This window comes from Nannospalax galili, unplaced genomic scaffold, assembly GCF_000622305.1.
Source record: "Nannospalax galili isolate Female #2095 unplaced genomic scaffold, S.galili_v1.0 scaffold285, whole genome shotgun sequence".
Classification (NCBI taxonomy): Eukaryota; Metazoa; Chordata; class Mammalia; order Rodentia; family Spalacidae; genus Nannospalax; species Nannospalax galili.
In genome coordinates this window covers 2,831,372-2,846,483 of record NW_008355157.1, presented here as the reverse complement: position 1 = coordinate 2,846,483, position 15,112 = coordinate 2,831,372, and the positions used below count along the sequence as shown (strand labels likewise).

General features: G+C 39.5%; 1 protein-coding gene across 1 annotated transcript in view; it reads right to left on the bottom strand.

Annotated features, from left to right (window-relative positions):
• Positions 1–14,885, bottom strand: part of Fam71d (family with sequence similarity 71 member D) — a 40,626-nt gene extending 25,741 nt beyond the window's left edge. The window contains exons 1-5 of the mRNA XM_008852180.1: positions 14,733–14,885; positions 11,871–12,070; positions 9,257–9,809; positions 7,083–7,321; positions 5,262–5,292 (exon numbers count right to left, since the gene is read on the bottom strand). Coding sequence (XP_008850402.1) covers positions 5,262–5,292; positions 7,083–7,321; positions 9,257–9,809; positions 11,871–12,070; positions 14,733–14,885 — 1,176 coding nt within the window. The remainder of the gene's footprint in view (positions 1–5,261; positions 5,293–7,082; positions 7,322–9,256; positions 9,810–11,870; positions 12,071–14,732) is intronic.
• Between the last annotated feature and the right edge of the window lie 227 nt (positions 14,886–15,112).

Genomic DNA, 15,112 nt, shown 5'->3' with positions numbered 1-15,112 from the left:
CCTCTAAGATCTAATGTGAAAGTAAAGTTCAGGTTTTCCTCATCTTTACTCTACACAGATTTAAACTGCCTACTTTACATTTTAAACACTAGTGAACATGAGGGGTGGAATATTCAACAAGGTCATGTTTGACCTTCCCCCCCCCCAGCATTCTAAAATAAACAGTTATAAAGTGTCACTGAAATTAGTGGTCTTAGAGAAGAAAACAGCATATAGAACTTATTCATCAACCTCATGGTCCTGACTAAATCCTATAAATGCCCCCAGAATAAAGCTTTAGTGAATTTCATTCTATTCTTAGAATATTACATCTTTCCTTTGTAATTAGCATTCTCAAATTAGACTTCAGCTACTAATTATGTTCCCAGTGCGAGCAGGCAATAAAAAGGAACCCATGTACCATGGAGCCGAGCATAAGAGGATTACTTACTTAGAATAAAATATAGTTTTTAGGTGTGTTTTCTTTTCCTACTTACTTTTCCCTAGTAGTCAGTAGATTAATGGCACAGGAAGCTAATGGGTAGAGCCCTAAAGAGTTTAAGATTTGCTAAATTATAGATCCTCATATTTAAAATTTTCTATTTTTGCTACTTATATAGGGATTCTCATAATTTCTAATAGTGATCATAAAAGTGAAACTAACAACACCTAGCATCTACAGAGCATTTTTCATGGATTATTATTGTAATTTTTATATTAAAAAAAGCAATTAAGGGGGTGAGTGAGGGTAAAAGGCACCTGCCACTAAGCCTGACAACTTGAGCTTGATCCAGTGCTCCACATGGTGGAAAGAGAGAACCAACTCCCGAAAGTTGTCCTAGCACTTCCACATGTGTGCCCTAGCTTATGTAACACACATGTGTGCACACACGCATTCTCGCTAAATAAATAAAATGCAAAAAATAATTTAAATTAAGGGCTGGAGATGTGGTTTAAAGGTAGAGCACTTGCCTAGTGTGTGCAAGGCCCTAGGTTCAAAATGAAGAAAAAAAGCCATTAAGAGCTAATCTAGGGGGCTGGAGAGATGGGTCACCAGTTAAAGCACATACTGTGTAAGAGCACATTCCATAGGACCTGAGTTCAGTTTCCAGTCCACATCAGGTGGCTAATAACCATCTATAACTCCAGCTCCAGGGGCTCCATTACCCTCTTCTGGCCCCCATGGGCAACCGCACTCACGTGCATACACATGATTAAAAACAAACCTTTGAAAAAAGAGCTAAACTAATACTGAGGAGGATTTTAGAGCAATGAAATGATTCTGCATGAAAATGTAATGGTGGATACATGTTACCATGCATTTGTCAAAACCCACAGAACTTTACAACCGAAGTATGAACCTTCATGTTGTAAACTAAACTACAGCTACTTAATACCATGTAACCATCGGTTCACTGATTACAACATGTTAAGAAGTTAATGAGGAAACTGCAGAGGTGCGGAGGGGAGGCGGCTGTGGTCCTGTAGTCTGATTTAGTCTGTAAATCTAAAGCTGTACCAGAAAGTAAAGTTTGTCCAGTGGAGCACACAGAATGTGAAAGGGAAAAGAAGGAAGAAGCTGATTTAAATAGTTCACCTTGAGAGATTTTAATTTGTGGCATGATTCTGAGGTGTTAGACAGGGGGTAGGAACATTGTATATGAGTTGTGAGAATGAAATAAAATAAAAAGCTGACATCAGAGTGGCCAGGCCTGAATAGTAATTACTTAGGACAAATCTGCTAAACTGGATAGATTCATTTTTCCTTATTTTAAAAATCTTATCATTCTCTATTAAACTCACACTTCTGTATAAAAAAATAGTAAAAGTTATGTTTCCCACCGAGTGGCACCCACTTCTGTCTTTCTGGATTTTGTGTTCCTGTTTCCTTTCCACATTTCTGACCAATGGTTTCTGTTTCTCTCTTCCTCCCTTATTGTCCCTGTTCTCCTGTTTTAAAAATATCTTTGTCCTTCTTTATCCTCTAAGACATGACACTGATTAGTAGCTCTACTGGTCATTGTTTAATTCTGTTCAACAACTCAGTGGTTACCATCAAGAAATAATAGGTCAGTGAGATGCGCACTGGTGGATTATGTCTGTAATTCCAACTACTCAGGAGGCCAAGCAAGGGAATTGCCAGTTTGAGCCAGTCTAGGCTACATGCCAAGTTTCAGGCCAACCTGAACTATATATTGAGATTTTGTCTTAAAGTAGAAAATTAGTAAGACTAAGGATGTAGCTTAGTGGTAGCTTAGTGGAGACCCTGTATTCAGTCCCCAATAACTGGGGTAGTGAGATACAGTGCACCAGTGATTTGGGGGAAATTTGTTTTAGTTACATCTGTGGATATCATCTGTGGATGATAATACAATTCCCACATTGAGCCATAAGTACATATAATTAGCTCCTAGTCTAAGGGGAAAATTCCTACCGTGAGACTCGTGTTTGGGCTGATGGTTCTTCCTTTGGCTATAAAGCAGACACACACACACACACAGAGAGAGAGAGAGAGAGAGAGAGAGAGAGAGAGAGAGAGAGAGAGGTGCATACATGTACAATAAATAAATGTAATATATTTGAAAATTCAAATATTTAGTGATGGTGATAAGAGACCTATATCTATATAAATGGAAGTATACGGGGCTGGAGAGATGACTCAATGGTGAAGAGCACTGGCTACTCTTGTAAAGGACCTGGGTTCAATTCCCAGCACTCACATGATGGCTAGCAACCATCCATAACCCCAGTCCCAGAGGATCTGATGCCTTCTTCTGGCCTCTGTGGGCATTGCATGACATGGGTACACTTACACATATGCCAGAAAAACACTCATACACATAAAATAAATTAATAAATAAAATATTAAAAAGTAAAATAAATGGAACTATAAAACCTTAAAGGTGGGAGCACACCCCAGTGGCCCAGTGGTAAACTATATAGTTGCCATATGCAAGGCTCTTGGTTTGATTGTCGGTGCCCCCCCCGCCACCACAATTACCAGTACGAAGTTTAAAGTTTAGAAAATAGAGTCAACTCATCTGAGAGCAAAAGAAGTATAGAAAAATCCAACAGAAATGTTAGTGAAAGATTTATTCTGTATCAACCAAAAACCAATCAGATAGAAAAGCAGTAAATTTAAAAAACTAAAACTAGAAGAAAATGAAATTATATCCTTTCCTCAGTTACATAGGAGAGTCCCTTTTTGCCCACTGAGACAACAAAAATAATTTTCAATGGCAAAGTGTGATTCATTCACTCAATAATATTTACCAAGCTCCTTGTATGCATCAAGAACAGGGAATACAACAGCAAAAATAATCAAGTTTCTGTCTCTTGAAGTGTTTTATTCTAGTGGAGGAGACAGATCATAAACAAACAGACTATATTATGCCAGCTAGAGTATACCATGATAAAATGTGAGCTAAGGAGGAAGAGGAGAAGGTGAAAAAAGACAGAGAGAGAGAGAGATTTGAAGAAGGCAAAAACAGAGGAGAGGACTTTTGAGCAGAGAAATAAGGAAGTATGAAGCTCTGGGGGAATAGAGTTCCAAGTTGCCTGACAATTACAAATCTCTACCAAATAAATAATTTAAAATAGCTGCTTGCATAGCATACCTGTATGCATAACAACAAAATAGGGAAAAGATAATAGATTACCTTTGTAAGTAATTGATGGGAATTTGTAAAATTTCCCATTAACAAATTCTTTAAAGAACAGTAAATTAGGGCTGGAGAACTGGTGCAGCCATTAAAGGACAACTAAGGAACAGTAAATTGACTCCAGAAGATAGACACATGCTTGAAGAAGGATCAGTCTTACTTTAAGAGATACAAGTTGAGGGACTGGAGAGATGGCTCAGAGGTTAAGAGCACTTACTACTCTTACAGAGAACCTGGGTTTGGTTCTCAGTACCACATGGTGGCTCACAACTGCCTATAATTCCAGTTCCAGGGGATCTGGCACCCTCTTCCCACCTCCACAGGCTCCTGCACACACCTGGTGCACATAATACAGCCATACATACATACACATAAAATAAATAAATACATTTAAAAAAAAACACACAAGTTGGGCCAGCCAGATGGCTCAGTGGGTTAAGGCGCTTGCATGTGCTACTGCACTTTGTGATTTAACTTTTTAAAATTATAGTTTTTATATTTCTTTGTTCTATTATAGTTGCAGAACTTTTTAAATTGCATTACACAGAAATGTTAATGGAAAATTTCTTATTCTAATTTTAAATAAAACATATCTAAAATTTCTTTTTTAAATTTAATTAAATTTTATTAGTGTGTGTGTGTGTGTGTGTGTGTGTGTATGTGCGCGCATGCGCTTGTGCCACAGTGTGTGTGTAGAGGTCAGAAGGCAACTTTCAGGAGTCAGGTCTCTCCTTCCACTGTGGCTTTCCTGGATCAAATTCAGGTCATCAGGATTGTTAGGTAAGCACTTTTACTTGCTGAACCACCCACCGACCATAGAAGTTCTTCATTTAAAAAAAAAATACTAATATTGTTAAGTGTGGTGGCACTCGCTTGTAATCCCAGTACTTCTGGGACTGAGACAGGAGGATCATAATTTATAGGCCAGCATGGGATACATAGTGAATTTGAGATTACCCTGGCCTTTGTAGTAAGGTTGTGTCAGAAAACAAAACTAAATTAGTTGTGGTTTGCAGTGAATATTATTTATCATGATAAAGAGAAACTCACCATTATGCAGATATTTTTAATCATCAAGAATATGAATTTTCCAGCATTATCAAAGTGCCATGACTATTCTTGCTATATTTTGCCTACTGAGGTTCTAAGAAATAAGTATAAACTAGTTAGTTTTTTCAACTTGACACAAACTAGAGTCACCTGGGAGAAGGAAACCTCAACTGAGGAATTTCCTCCATCAGACTGTCCCGTGACTGTCTGTGAGGCATTTTTATATGATGCAGTGATGTAGGATGGTCCAGGCCATGGTGTGCAGTGCCATCCTTGGGCAGGTGGGCCTGGACTGTATAAGAAAGATTTCTGAGTAAGCCAGAGCAGTGTTCTTCCATGGTCTCTGTTCAGCCCCAAACTTCAGGTTCTTGCTTGAGCTCCTGTACTGGTTTCCCTCAGTGAAGGGCTGTGCTGTAAGTTGAAACAAACCTTTTCCTCCACAAGTTGATTTTGGTCAGAGTGTTTTATCACAGCAATAGAGAAGCAAATGAATACAAAGCCTAAAAGTGGGATTAACAGAATAGTCTTTCTTGTACTGTTTTTGTCTGGCTTTACAAAAAGCAAACTTACATTTGGGAAACAAAACATATTTTTTATAAGCCTATATTTAAGAAAAAACATGACATAAACCAGAGACAATTCAGAGTTGAAAAAAAAGAAAGAAAACTGTTCAGTAAAATTCAGAAAGCTCTTTTTTCTTTAATGAGAACTCTGATTACTTCTATTTCTTTTAAGTTCTCAATTTCCTTTCTTAAAATTTTATTTATTTTTAAAATTTACATGTATGTGTGTGCCTGCTTGCCTGTATGTGCATTATGGGAGAGCAGGCACCTATGGAGGGCAGAGGAGAGCATTGGATTCCCAGGAACTGGAGTTACAGGTGGCTGTTAGCTGCCACATGGATGTTGGGAACAAAACTCTGCAAGAGCAGCCAGTGCTCTTCACTGCTGAGCCGTCTCTCCAGCCCCCCGCCCCCCCAAGTTCTCAATTTCTGATTGCTCTAGTTTTTCCAATTTTCATTTTGTTTAAGTCATTTACTTACTGTGTCAAAGTTCTTAAAAAAGATTTATTTTTAGATTATGTGTATGTGTGAGTGCCTACATGTATGTATGTGTACCATGTGTGTGCCCAATACCTGAGGAAGCCAACAAAGGGCATTAGATCCCCTGGAACTGGAGTTACAGATGGCTATTAGCTGCTATGTGGGTGTTGGGAACAAAACTTGGCTCTTCTGCAAGAGCAGTCAGTGCTCTTAGCTGCCCAGCCATCTCTCCAGCCCTCATTGTCTCCAAGTTCTAAAGTTTTAGATAGACTGTCTCAACAACATTTTACTATTCTTCCTGGTATTAATATTTTATATAATATCTATGAAGTTCTCAGTTATACTCTTTGAAAAAACTATCCATCCCAATAGTTTGCTAGTTTTGTTCTTTTTAAAAAAAAATCATCAAAGCTCTTTTTAGCACTCAAATTACTTAACTAGTTAACTAGTTATAACTACTTATTACTTAACTGGTTAATTTCATTCTTCAGTTGCTTTTTCTTGTCCTGTGTGCATACAATACATATAACTTTTTTCCAATGTTGAGGATAAATCCAGGACCTGTATATGCTAAGCAAATAGTCTACTTTCCCAATCCCTCTTTTATATATTTATTTAAAGTAAACACAATTACATACCTAATTTTAATTTTTACTAATATATGTATTTTGTTTCTTTGTTTAAGACAGGGTCTTACTCTGATTCCCCAAGTTGGTTTGGAACTCCTGGGCTGAAGGGATCCTCCTGCCTCTGCCTGCAAAGTAGCTGGGACTACAGGCATGTGCCACTTAGCCTAATGTAAGCATTTAGATCTAGGTTCTTTTTAAATGGTAATCCAGAACAGTCATATTAACTCTCATCTTTACCAAAGCACAATGCTTACTTACATTCAGCTTGCAATCATGTTGCAATAAAAGTTAAAATTATGAAAATAGTTTTTTTTCAGATTATGATTGCTCTACAGAGACATATAAGGCAGTAGAGAGGATCCATGGAGTAGAAAATATGGAAGAGTATGAAAATAAAAGTACTCATAATCAGTATAGAATTCAACGCTCTAGCTCCATAATGTGAACACTGTGTTTCTGTTTCATTTTTGAAAGCACACACTGTTGGCATTAGGCCAGCAGCCAGAATACCAGCTGAGCAGCTTAAGAGTGTGGTGTGAAAACAACACTTAGCCAAGGTTGACTCAAATGTAGATGGTTAGAGTTTGCCTATGTCACTATCCAGTCATATTGTGTCTGAGAAGCTTTAGAGTCAAATGCCTGAGTTACAGGGAAAGAGCATAGACCTGTTTACTTTATGCATACCATAGAATGCCCACAGCATTTTCCTACTCTACATACCTGGATTCTGTAGCCTTGAGAGCTGTGTTTTGAAAATCAGTCATGTTTTCTTTAGAGGTTTTATCAATTGACTCTTCAGGGATGATTTCTCCGCTTTTTATAGGAGTTAAAGTAGTCTGAAAACATCTTTCATTTTGGAAAGTCAATGTTATATTTGAGATGGTGACATGTTTGGGGGTTTCCCTGAACTCATTCTTATTTTTTGAATCTCGTAGACACCCATGCTTCAGAACATATTCCTTGGAAAACAAGCAGTAGAAAATTAGATAACAGAAGAGCATCATATAGAAACAGATTGTTAACAGAGTAAAGGCTAGTCATTACACTCATACTTACTAAGTGTTCACAAGTGCACAGGTCTGGGAACAGGGAGGGAGGCAGGGTGTTGCATGGCTAGTGAGAGATGCCCAGGCTGGTGTGGGAAGCAGATGGTGTGGGAACCAAGGCCTTCTCCACTGCAGCCTGGCACAGTGCATTCAAAAGTTCATGTTGTCATGTACTCAAGTGTGACCTCACAGAAGACAATTACAATTAATCACAACACTGATTTTTGAGTTGCTGGAGCAAGCAGGGTTTTCAGGAGATGCCTTGCTGCCTACTCTTTAGTTAGGTTGTTAGTTGTTACTAAGAGCTCATAGGTGATAGGGGCTTGGAGTTCACAATAATAATTTCATTTTTCAATAATTATAGCCAACATGTAAAATGAAACGCTCTAAAATCTCTTCTCCTCTCTTAATGGTTTATCTGTCACATACCACCTTTCCAGGCTACTCACTGACCATATCAGAATGTCTCACCAGGCCTCAGGGCCATCAGTCAGTGAGCTCCAGCTCTGAATCTCTGAATCTTTCACATCTGCCTCACTGTCATCACATGGTCCATTGTTTCTACTGTATTTCCTTAAAAACAGCTGGACCTGGTGGCACACATCTGTGGTCTCAGCACAACAGAGACTGAGGCTGAAAATTCAAGCACAGCATGGGCCACTACATCTTAAAACACCGAAATATTTCCTTGGAAATAATGCTATTCACAGCATGTATTTTGTGTTTGTGTTTGTGTGTGTGTGTGTGTGTGTGTGTGTGTGTGTGTGTGTGTGTTGCATGCAATGTATCGAGGTGTACATTTGTGAGCATGTGCACATGGTGGCTGGAGATCCACATTAGGTATCTTTTCTTTATCACTTTCCACCTTATTTTCTGAGACAGGGTTTCTCACTGGAACCTAACTGATTAGACTAGACTGACCAGTGAGCTGTAAGGATCTGCCTATCTCTGCCTCCTTAGCACAGGGATTTCAAGTGTGTGCCACCATGCCCAACTATTTATGTACGTGCTGAGGATTGAACTCAGGTCCTCATGCTTGTGCAGCAAGCAATGTATTGATTGAGCCATCTCCCCAGCTCCTAGTTTTTTCTTTTAGTATGCATGTCTACGTGGATTTTTATACCCTAGGGATTATATTCTCCAATTTTTTACCCAACTGTATAGAATGAGCATATTTTTAGGCTGAGGAAGAGTTTATAACAATTTTAGTAAGTATAAAATACTAACTCATTTAGCAGATTTTTATTGTGAGCTTGGCAGATACTAGGGAAGACTCTGAACAAGAAAAATACGGTCCTTGCTCGTCATAGCTTTAAGCTTTGTTGGCTGTAACTGATGGATGTTTAGGTTGTGCCCACACTTTCATTATTATAGGCATGGCATGGATATGGTATGATTAACATCTTTGTGTGTATAGTGCTGGGGGTTGAACCCAAGGCCTCATGTGTGCTAAGCACGTGCTGTACCACTGAGCTATACCTCAGTTCACCATTCACTTCTTTTTAGCTAAATCTTCATTCCTGTCAAAGAGTATAAGTATTTTTAAGGAACTTGGTTCATAATCATTTCAAGAATGTTGAACAAATTCTTATATATATATCATAAATCTTTTCTATAACACCATCAGTTTCTGATACTGGGGTAAGTTTGATGTAAGGACGGCCACTATTTCAGGAAATATCTTATAACTCTTTTATACCAGGCTCAGGGACTGGATCCATTGTTAAAATTATGTTATTCAGAGTCAATTCCATAGCACTTTGGTCATCAGTGTTAACTGAGAACTAAGATCCTGGTTACGCTCCAGTGCTTGACCATTAAAGAATGAAAGTCTTCCGTGTCACGTACCTTTTCCTCTTGCTTGGCCCTTATGATGTCGTCATTTTCAAATATCACTGTGACCCCTGAGGGGTCTGGGACCCCTGTGGCTTCTAGGACTTCTATAACCTCTGTAACTTCTGTGAAAATATTTATGTCTGGAACCTTTGTGACCTCATTTTCTGGGATATCTGTGACATCTGTGACATCGGTGATATCAGTGACATCTGTGAATTTTGAGAAGTCTGTGCTCTCCCCGATGTTTGAAGAGTATATGTGTGTGTGGTCCTGTATGGTCTGTATCTCTTCAAAGGCAGCAATGTCCATGATGTCCATCGAATCTGTGATGTCTGTGCTGTTTGTGATTTTTGAGAGACTCGAGACCTCTGACACTTTGGAGGCTTTGGCTTTCTCCTGACTCAAGCAGGAGATGAGGTTCACCCATTGAGAGAATATGTCATCCTGTTTATACATAGGAGCACAGAGCTGTAAGTAGTAGGCACGGCCACTTACTAGCTTTACTTTGAGACGCATGTGCTTAGCGTCGTGCACAGAGAGAGTCACAAACTGCAGAGGGAGAAACCTACAAACAAATGCAAATGTCACGTCATCTGAGGACCTGTTTGGAGACCTCTAAAAAGACTTTTCCAGCTTTGAGAATGGTCTGTGTCCTAGGTAGGTCTGCGTGAGAGCTCCTGAGAGCCATCTCATATTAATCACGTGCCTAAGACTCTGATGTCACTAGAAGATCAGAATGTTAATCATTTACTGTGAAAAATCACCCATCTTAATTCATCCTAAAAAGTTGAGGCATAGTGTTGGTAAGATGGCTCAGTAGGTAAAGGTGCCTGTAAGCCAAGCTGTGATCACCCAAGTTAAATCCCAGGACCCACATGATGGAAGGAGAGAACTGATGACACAAAGTTATCATCTGATCTTGGACACATGTACACACACACACACACACACACACACACACACACACACCAGTGCGCACACAAAGTAAATAAAATGTAGTGAAAGTCAAGGCTTAGACGTCAAGGAATACAAATCAAAACTACATCTAGATTCCATCTTATTCAAGTCAGAACGGTTATTATCAAGAAAACAAAAAACTGCTGACAAGGATGAGGGGGTGAGGATGAAAATCCTGATATATTGTTGGTAGGAATGTAGATTAGTGTAGCCATTATGAAAATCAGTATGGACATTCCTCAGAAAACTAATAGAACTATCAGAACACCCAGCAGCACCATTCCGGATATACACCCAAAGTCAGACACAATAGAGACATCTGCATATCTGCTTTCTTTTTTCCACAATAGGCAAATTATGGAATCAGTCTAGGTACCAGGAGTAGATGACCAAACAAAATGTGTATATATACACAATGGGGCTTTTAAAATAAGTATTTTCAGTTTTTTGAGACAGGGTCTTACTATGTAGCCCCAGTTGGCCTGGAACTCACTATAAAGACCAGGTTGGCCTTGATCTCATAGAGATCCACCTGCCTATGCTTCCTGAGCACTGGGATAAAAGGCATGTACCACCATGCCCAGCCACAATGGAGCTTTATTCACCTGTAAAGAATAACGAAATGTCATTTGCAGGAAAGTTGCTGAACTGGAGATCATGCTAAGTGAAATAAGCTGGATTCAGAAAGACAAATATTGCATGATTTCTTTTATTAGAATCTAGATTGTTAAAAGGGGTGTGGTGGAGAGATGGCTCAGTGGGCAAAATATTTGCCATGCAAGCCTGATGACCTGATTTTGATCCCCAGAATCCAAGTAAAAGTCAGGCACAGTATCACAAGCATCTGTAATCCCAGCTCACCCTTACTTGGAAGAGGGAGACAGAGACAGGAAACTCGTTGTAAGCTTATGGGCTACCTAGTTGGGTGTGCACAGCAATGAACAAGAGAGACCCTCTCTAACCAGGTAGAGGGCGAGGACAATACCTGAGGTTGTCCTCTGACTTCCAGGGTGTGCTGTGGTACACATGCACCCATACTCACACACACATACACGTGTACACACCCAAAAGACATCCAATAAAAGGAGACTATCTGAGATGGAGAAGCCCAGTAGGAGAGGTTTGGGGGCAAGAGAGGGTAATGGAGGGTGAATATGATCAAAGTACTTCATATATATTTATGAAAATGCCATAATGAAACCCATTACTTTTGTATAATAAATATATAATGACAAAATGTTTAAGTGAGACTTAAAGAAATTAAGTGACTTGCTCAAAGATCATAGACCAAGTTAGTGGCTGAGACAAGACCAGAACTAATTCTGATGGAAGCGAGGACAGTGTGGTGAGAAAAATATGAGAGGCAGTTTACTGAGTCTTCAGTTGTTATTACTTAGGTGTTTTAAACTGACTGCCAGTTTCACTGTCTTTATCATAAACCACTTTTGTGGATATTAAGGACACTCCTACGTCATTTGTGTCCGCTGAGGACACTCCTACGTCATTTGTGGATATTAAGGACACTCCTACATCATTTGTGGATTTTAAGGACGCTCCTACGTAATTTGTGGAGCAGGTTGTACAGGTGAGATGCTCCATTGGAGCAAGGACATCACTTCTCCATTTCCATATGCACGGGATAATGGTGTCCTCCCCCTCCGTGACTCACCTGGTGAGCACCAGCTTCTCAGGAGAGGGAGATTTCAGGAGGGTTGTAAAGAGGGGTTCTGTGTTTTTATAAACAGCCGGTGTCATATGTGCCAACAGCATCACATTGGGGATCTTGAGGGTGGGACAGGAAGAACAGATGCCTACGGTCACCCAGTTGGCTCGGTTGTGCAGGTAAATAGATTCACCTCTCCTACTGACCTGAGTACAGAGAACAGAAAAGGAGTTTTTTGGATAAAAGGCATGGACTTGACACTATTGCTTACTAGAGCACTGTAACAGAGTCAGAAAATAAAGGGGAAATGAGCCATGACACCTCTATTTACCCTTACTTGTTCATATTAGGTCTTAGAGGTATCAGGGGGACCAGTCACAGTCTCTGGCATGTGGGGTCTTTCAGGGAAGGCCAGTATTAAATAACTAAAGTAGAAAATGACTACTTCAGGATGCCATGGGAACACCTGACTAGGGTACTTGATTTAGCTTAGGATAGGGATATAGTCGGTGATGTGTTGGTAAACACTTAACAGTTCTGGGAGATACATTTACATAAAGGCTTATTTAAAATGTTAATGATGTAAAAGTTGAATAGCAAACAATTTATATATAATATACAATATTCTTTAGTTTAAATTTCATAGAACCAACTATTATGCTCTATAAACCTTTGCTTCCTAAACTCTTTGTCTTCAAGGGAATAAATAAAAATAAAATTTTAAATATCACAAAGTTTGGATATTTACCGCTTTTATCTTAGGCATAATCTAATTTTAAGTGTGTGTGTGATATCATTATTAGTTTTCTTGTTCTTGTTATTTTTGAGGCACTGGGGACTGAACCCAGGGCCTCATACATGTAGCAGGCACTACACTGTTGAACTGTAATCCCAGCAATATAATTTAATTTCAAAAGTGGCTGTATTGAGCTGGGCATGGTCATACATGTTTATAAGCAGGCTGAAGCAGGATGATTTCTTGAAACTAGGACTTGTGACCAGCCTAGGCAACATAGTGGGATTTATTTCCAAATAATAATAGTAGCTGCATTAAACAGCCAATTATAAACTTCCCAAACATTGCTAGTGTTTGGAAAGTCATACATATCTCCTCTGAGAAAGGGGCCCTTAGCCGAGGCCTGAACAATGCAGGAGGTGAACTGACTGGGCGGAGAGGTAGGGTTTCTGGGTAAAGAAACAGTATGTGTTAAAAACAAACAAAAAACCCTAAATTCAAGAAATTTGGGCAAAAAAAATATCTCTGCTAGTTGGAGAAAGAGAGAGAGAGAGAAACAGAGAGACAGAGAGAGACAGAGACTGGAAAGTGGGTATACAGATTGAAGAAGGAAGTCAGAAAGGAACTATACTTTATATATAGTTTCCTAGTTCACTTAAGAAAAATAGCCAGGTAAGGGCTACAGAGAGCTCAATAGTAATGAGCTTCCTAACATGCAAAACCCTGGGTTTGATTGCTATTGCCCTTCCTATCCTCAAGAAAAACCTCACCACTCAAAAGCAAATAGATACTTAGAGGTTGTGGCCCTCACTATTGATTACCCAAAGCCAGGCCTCTCTTCTTCCTGATTAACAGAATCCTGGTTTATTTATTATCTGTTTCTCAGGAATGGTGGCTTAGCTTGAGGTTAAATTCTAATCAACCTAAAACTGACATGGTGACCCCATTCCCCTTGCCTGTGAGTCATTTCATCAGGGGCATGTGGCCCGGCCTGGCCAGTGATGTGCAGCAGGAGGCAGTCTGGTAACTTTGGAAAGGGTTCCTCAGGATGAATGTTTCTCTTGTATTGCTGGCAGATGTGACTGTTCTGCTTGCATGTGGTGTCTTAAGGGTGACAAAGCAAACAAAAAGAGAGGAGCTCCTATGTAGTGAGCTAGTGCTCTGGACTCTTTTACTCTTTTAAGATGATTGCTTTCCTTCCTCATTTGAACCTGCAGAGTCAGGAATTTTGGTGGCTTCCTACTAAAGACCAACCAGGAAAGTTCAACTATATTGAAGGGTATTACACTGGCTGATCTGTAGACTGCAACTCCCAAGTTCTATGTAATTAAGAGTGTGAAAAGGATAATTTGAAAAGGGCACAGGAAAGGTGAGAAAAGAAAAGATTATTAGCAGGAAAGAAGGATTGAAAGCCAAAGAACATTACATATGACTTGCCATGTGTTCTGGGTGTCGCTCTCAGTCAGTGTCAAGAGTATGATATCTTCTTACCTTTGAAGAAGTGTCTGTTACCCTCCTTGTCATCCCCACGGAATCAGCTGAGTAGCTGAGTATGTTGGCTTGCTGTTTGGGATTAGACAGCAGCGTGGCATTTCTGTGAGTGACAGGCATGGGCCACACTGCTGAGCTCATGTCCCCATTTCTTTGCTTAAGCAGTCTAATGTTCAGTGTTTAGAGGAAAGCCAGCACTACCCCTAGATGCACTGACAAGTCTTCATTCATAATATAGGCACAGTTTTTCTCTCTGATGCTAGCTGACAGTTATATTTCCCTGTGAGAGCTAACAGCTAAAATCCATCCTAATCCTTAGCTTTTCGCAGATGGTTATTTACTTGGGTACTAGGGAGTAAACCCAGGGCTTTGTGCTGCTAGGCAAGGGCTCTACCACTGAGCTACATCTCCAGCCTGAGGTGTTTTTCTTTAAAATTTTAAGTCTAAGAAAGAAATTATCCATGACAGGATGTTCTACAGGAGAAGTTTAAAGTTTAAAGTTACAAAATTGTTCCCCTTAATAGTATTACGCCATGCCTCAACACATTTAAAACAATTCTCATCTCAAGTTCTCAGTTGTCTTTGAGAAAATTAAATATGGAAATTGTTGGAACTGAATTGAGGGCTCAAGTGTTACTTACCTGAAGAAAATTGCTCTCCAGTACAGGAGGAGATACAAAAGGGGCATACTCTCCTCCATCCAGTATATTTTTAAGATGTCCTAGGTTGTGAGACTGTGAGATGCAGAGGGCATCTTGAGCTTGCTTATTCACTGATGACTTGTTCTTCATCATGCTGACATGAAACACTAGAAAACTGAGGGAATGAAAAACACATTAATGATCACAGAAAGACTATCATAGTTACATGGCTTCTTTTATTTGTTAACAGAGCAAATTTTTATCAACATCTGTCAAAAGCTTAGCACCACACCAGGCACCGCAGGTCTATCTAAACCAGAGTTAACACTCTGTGGGGTCCAGACAGTAAGCAAACAAACACAAAAGTTGTGTGGCAGCAC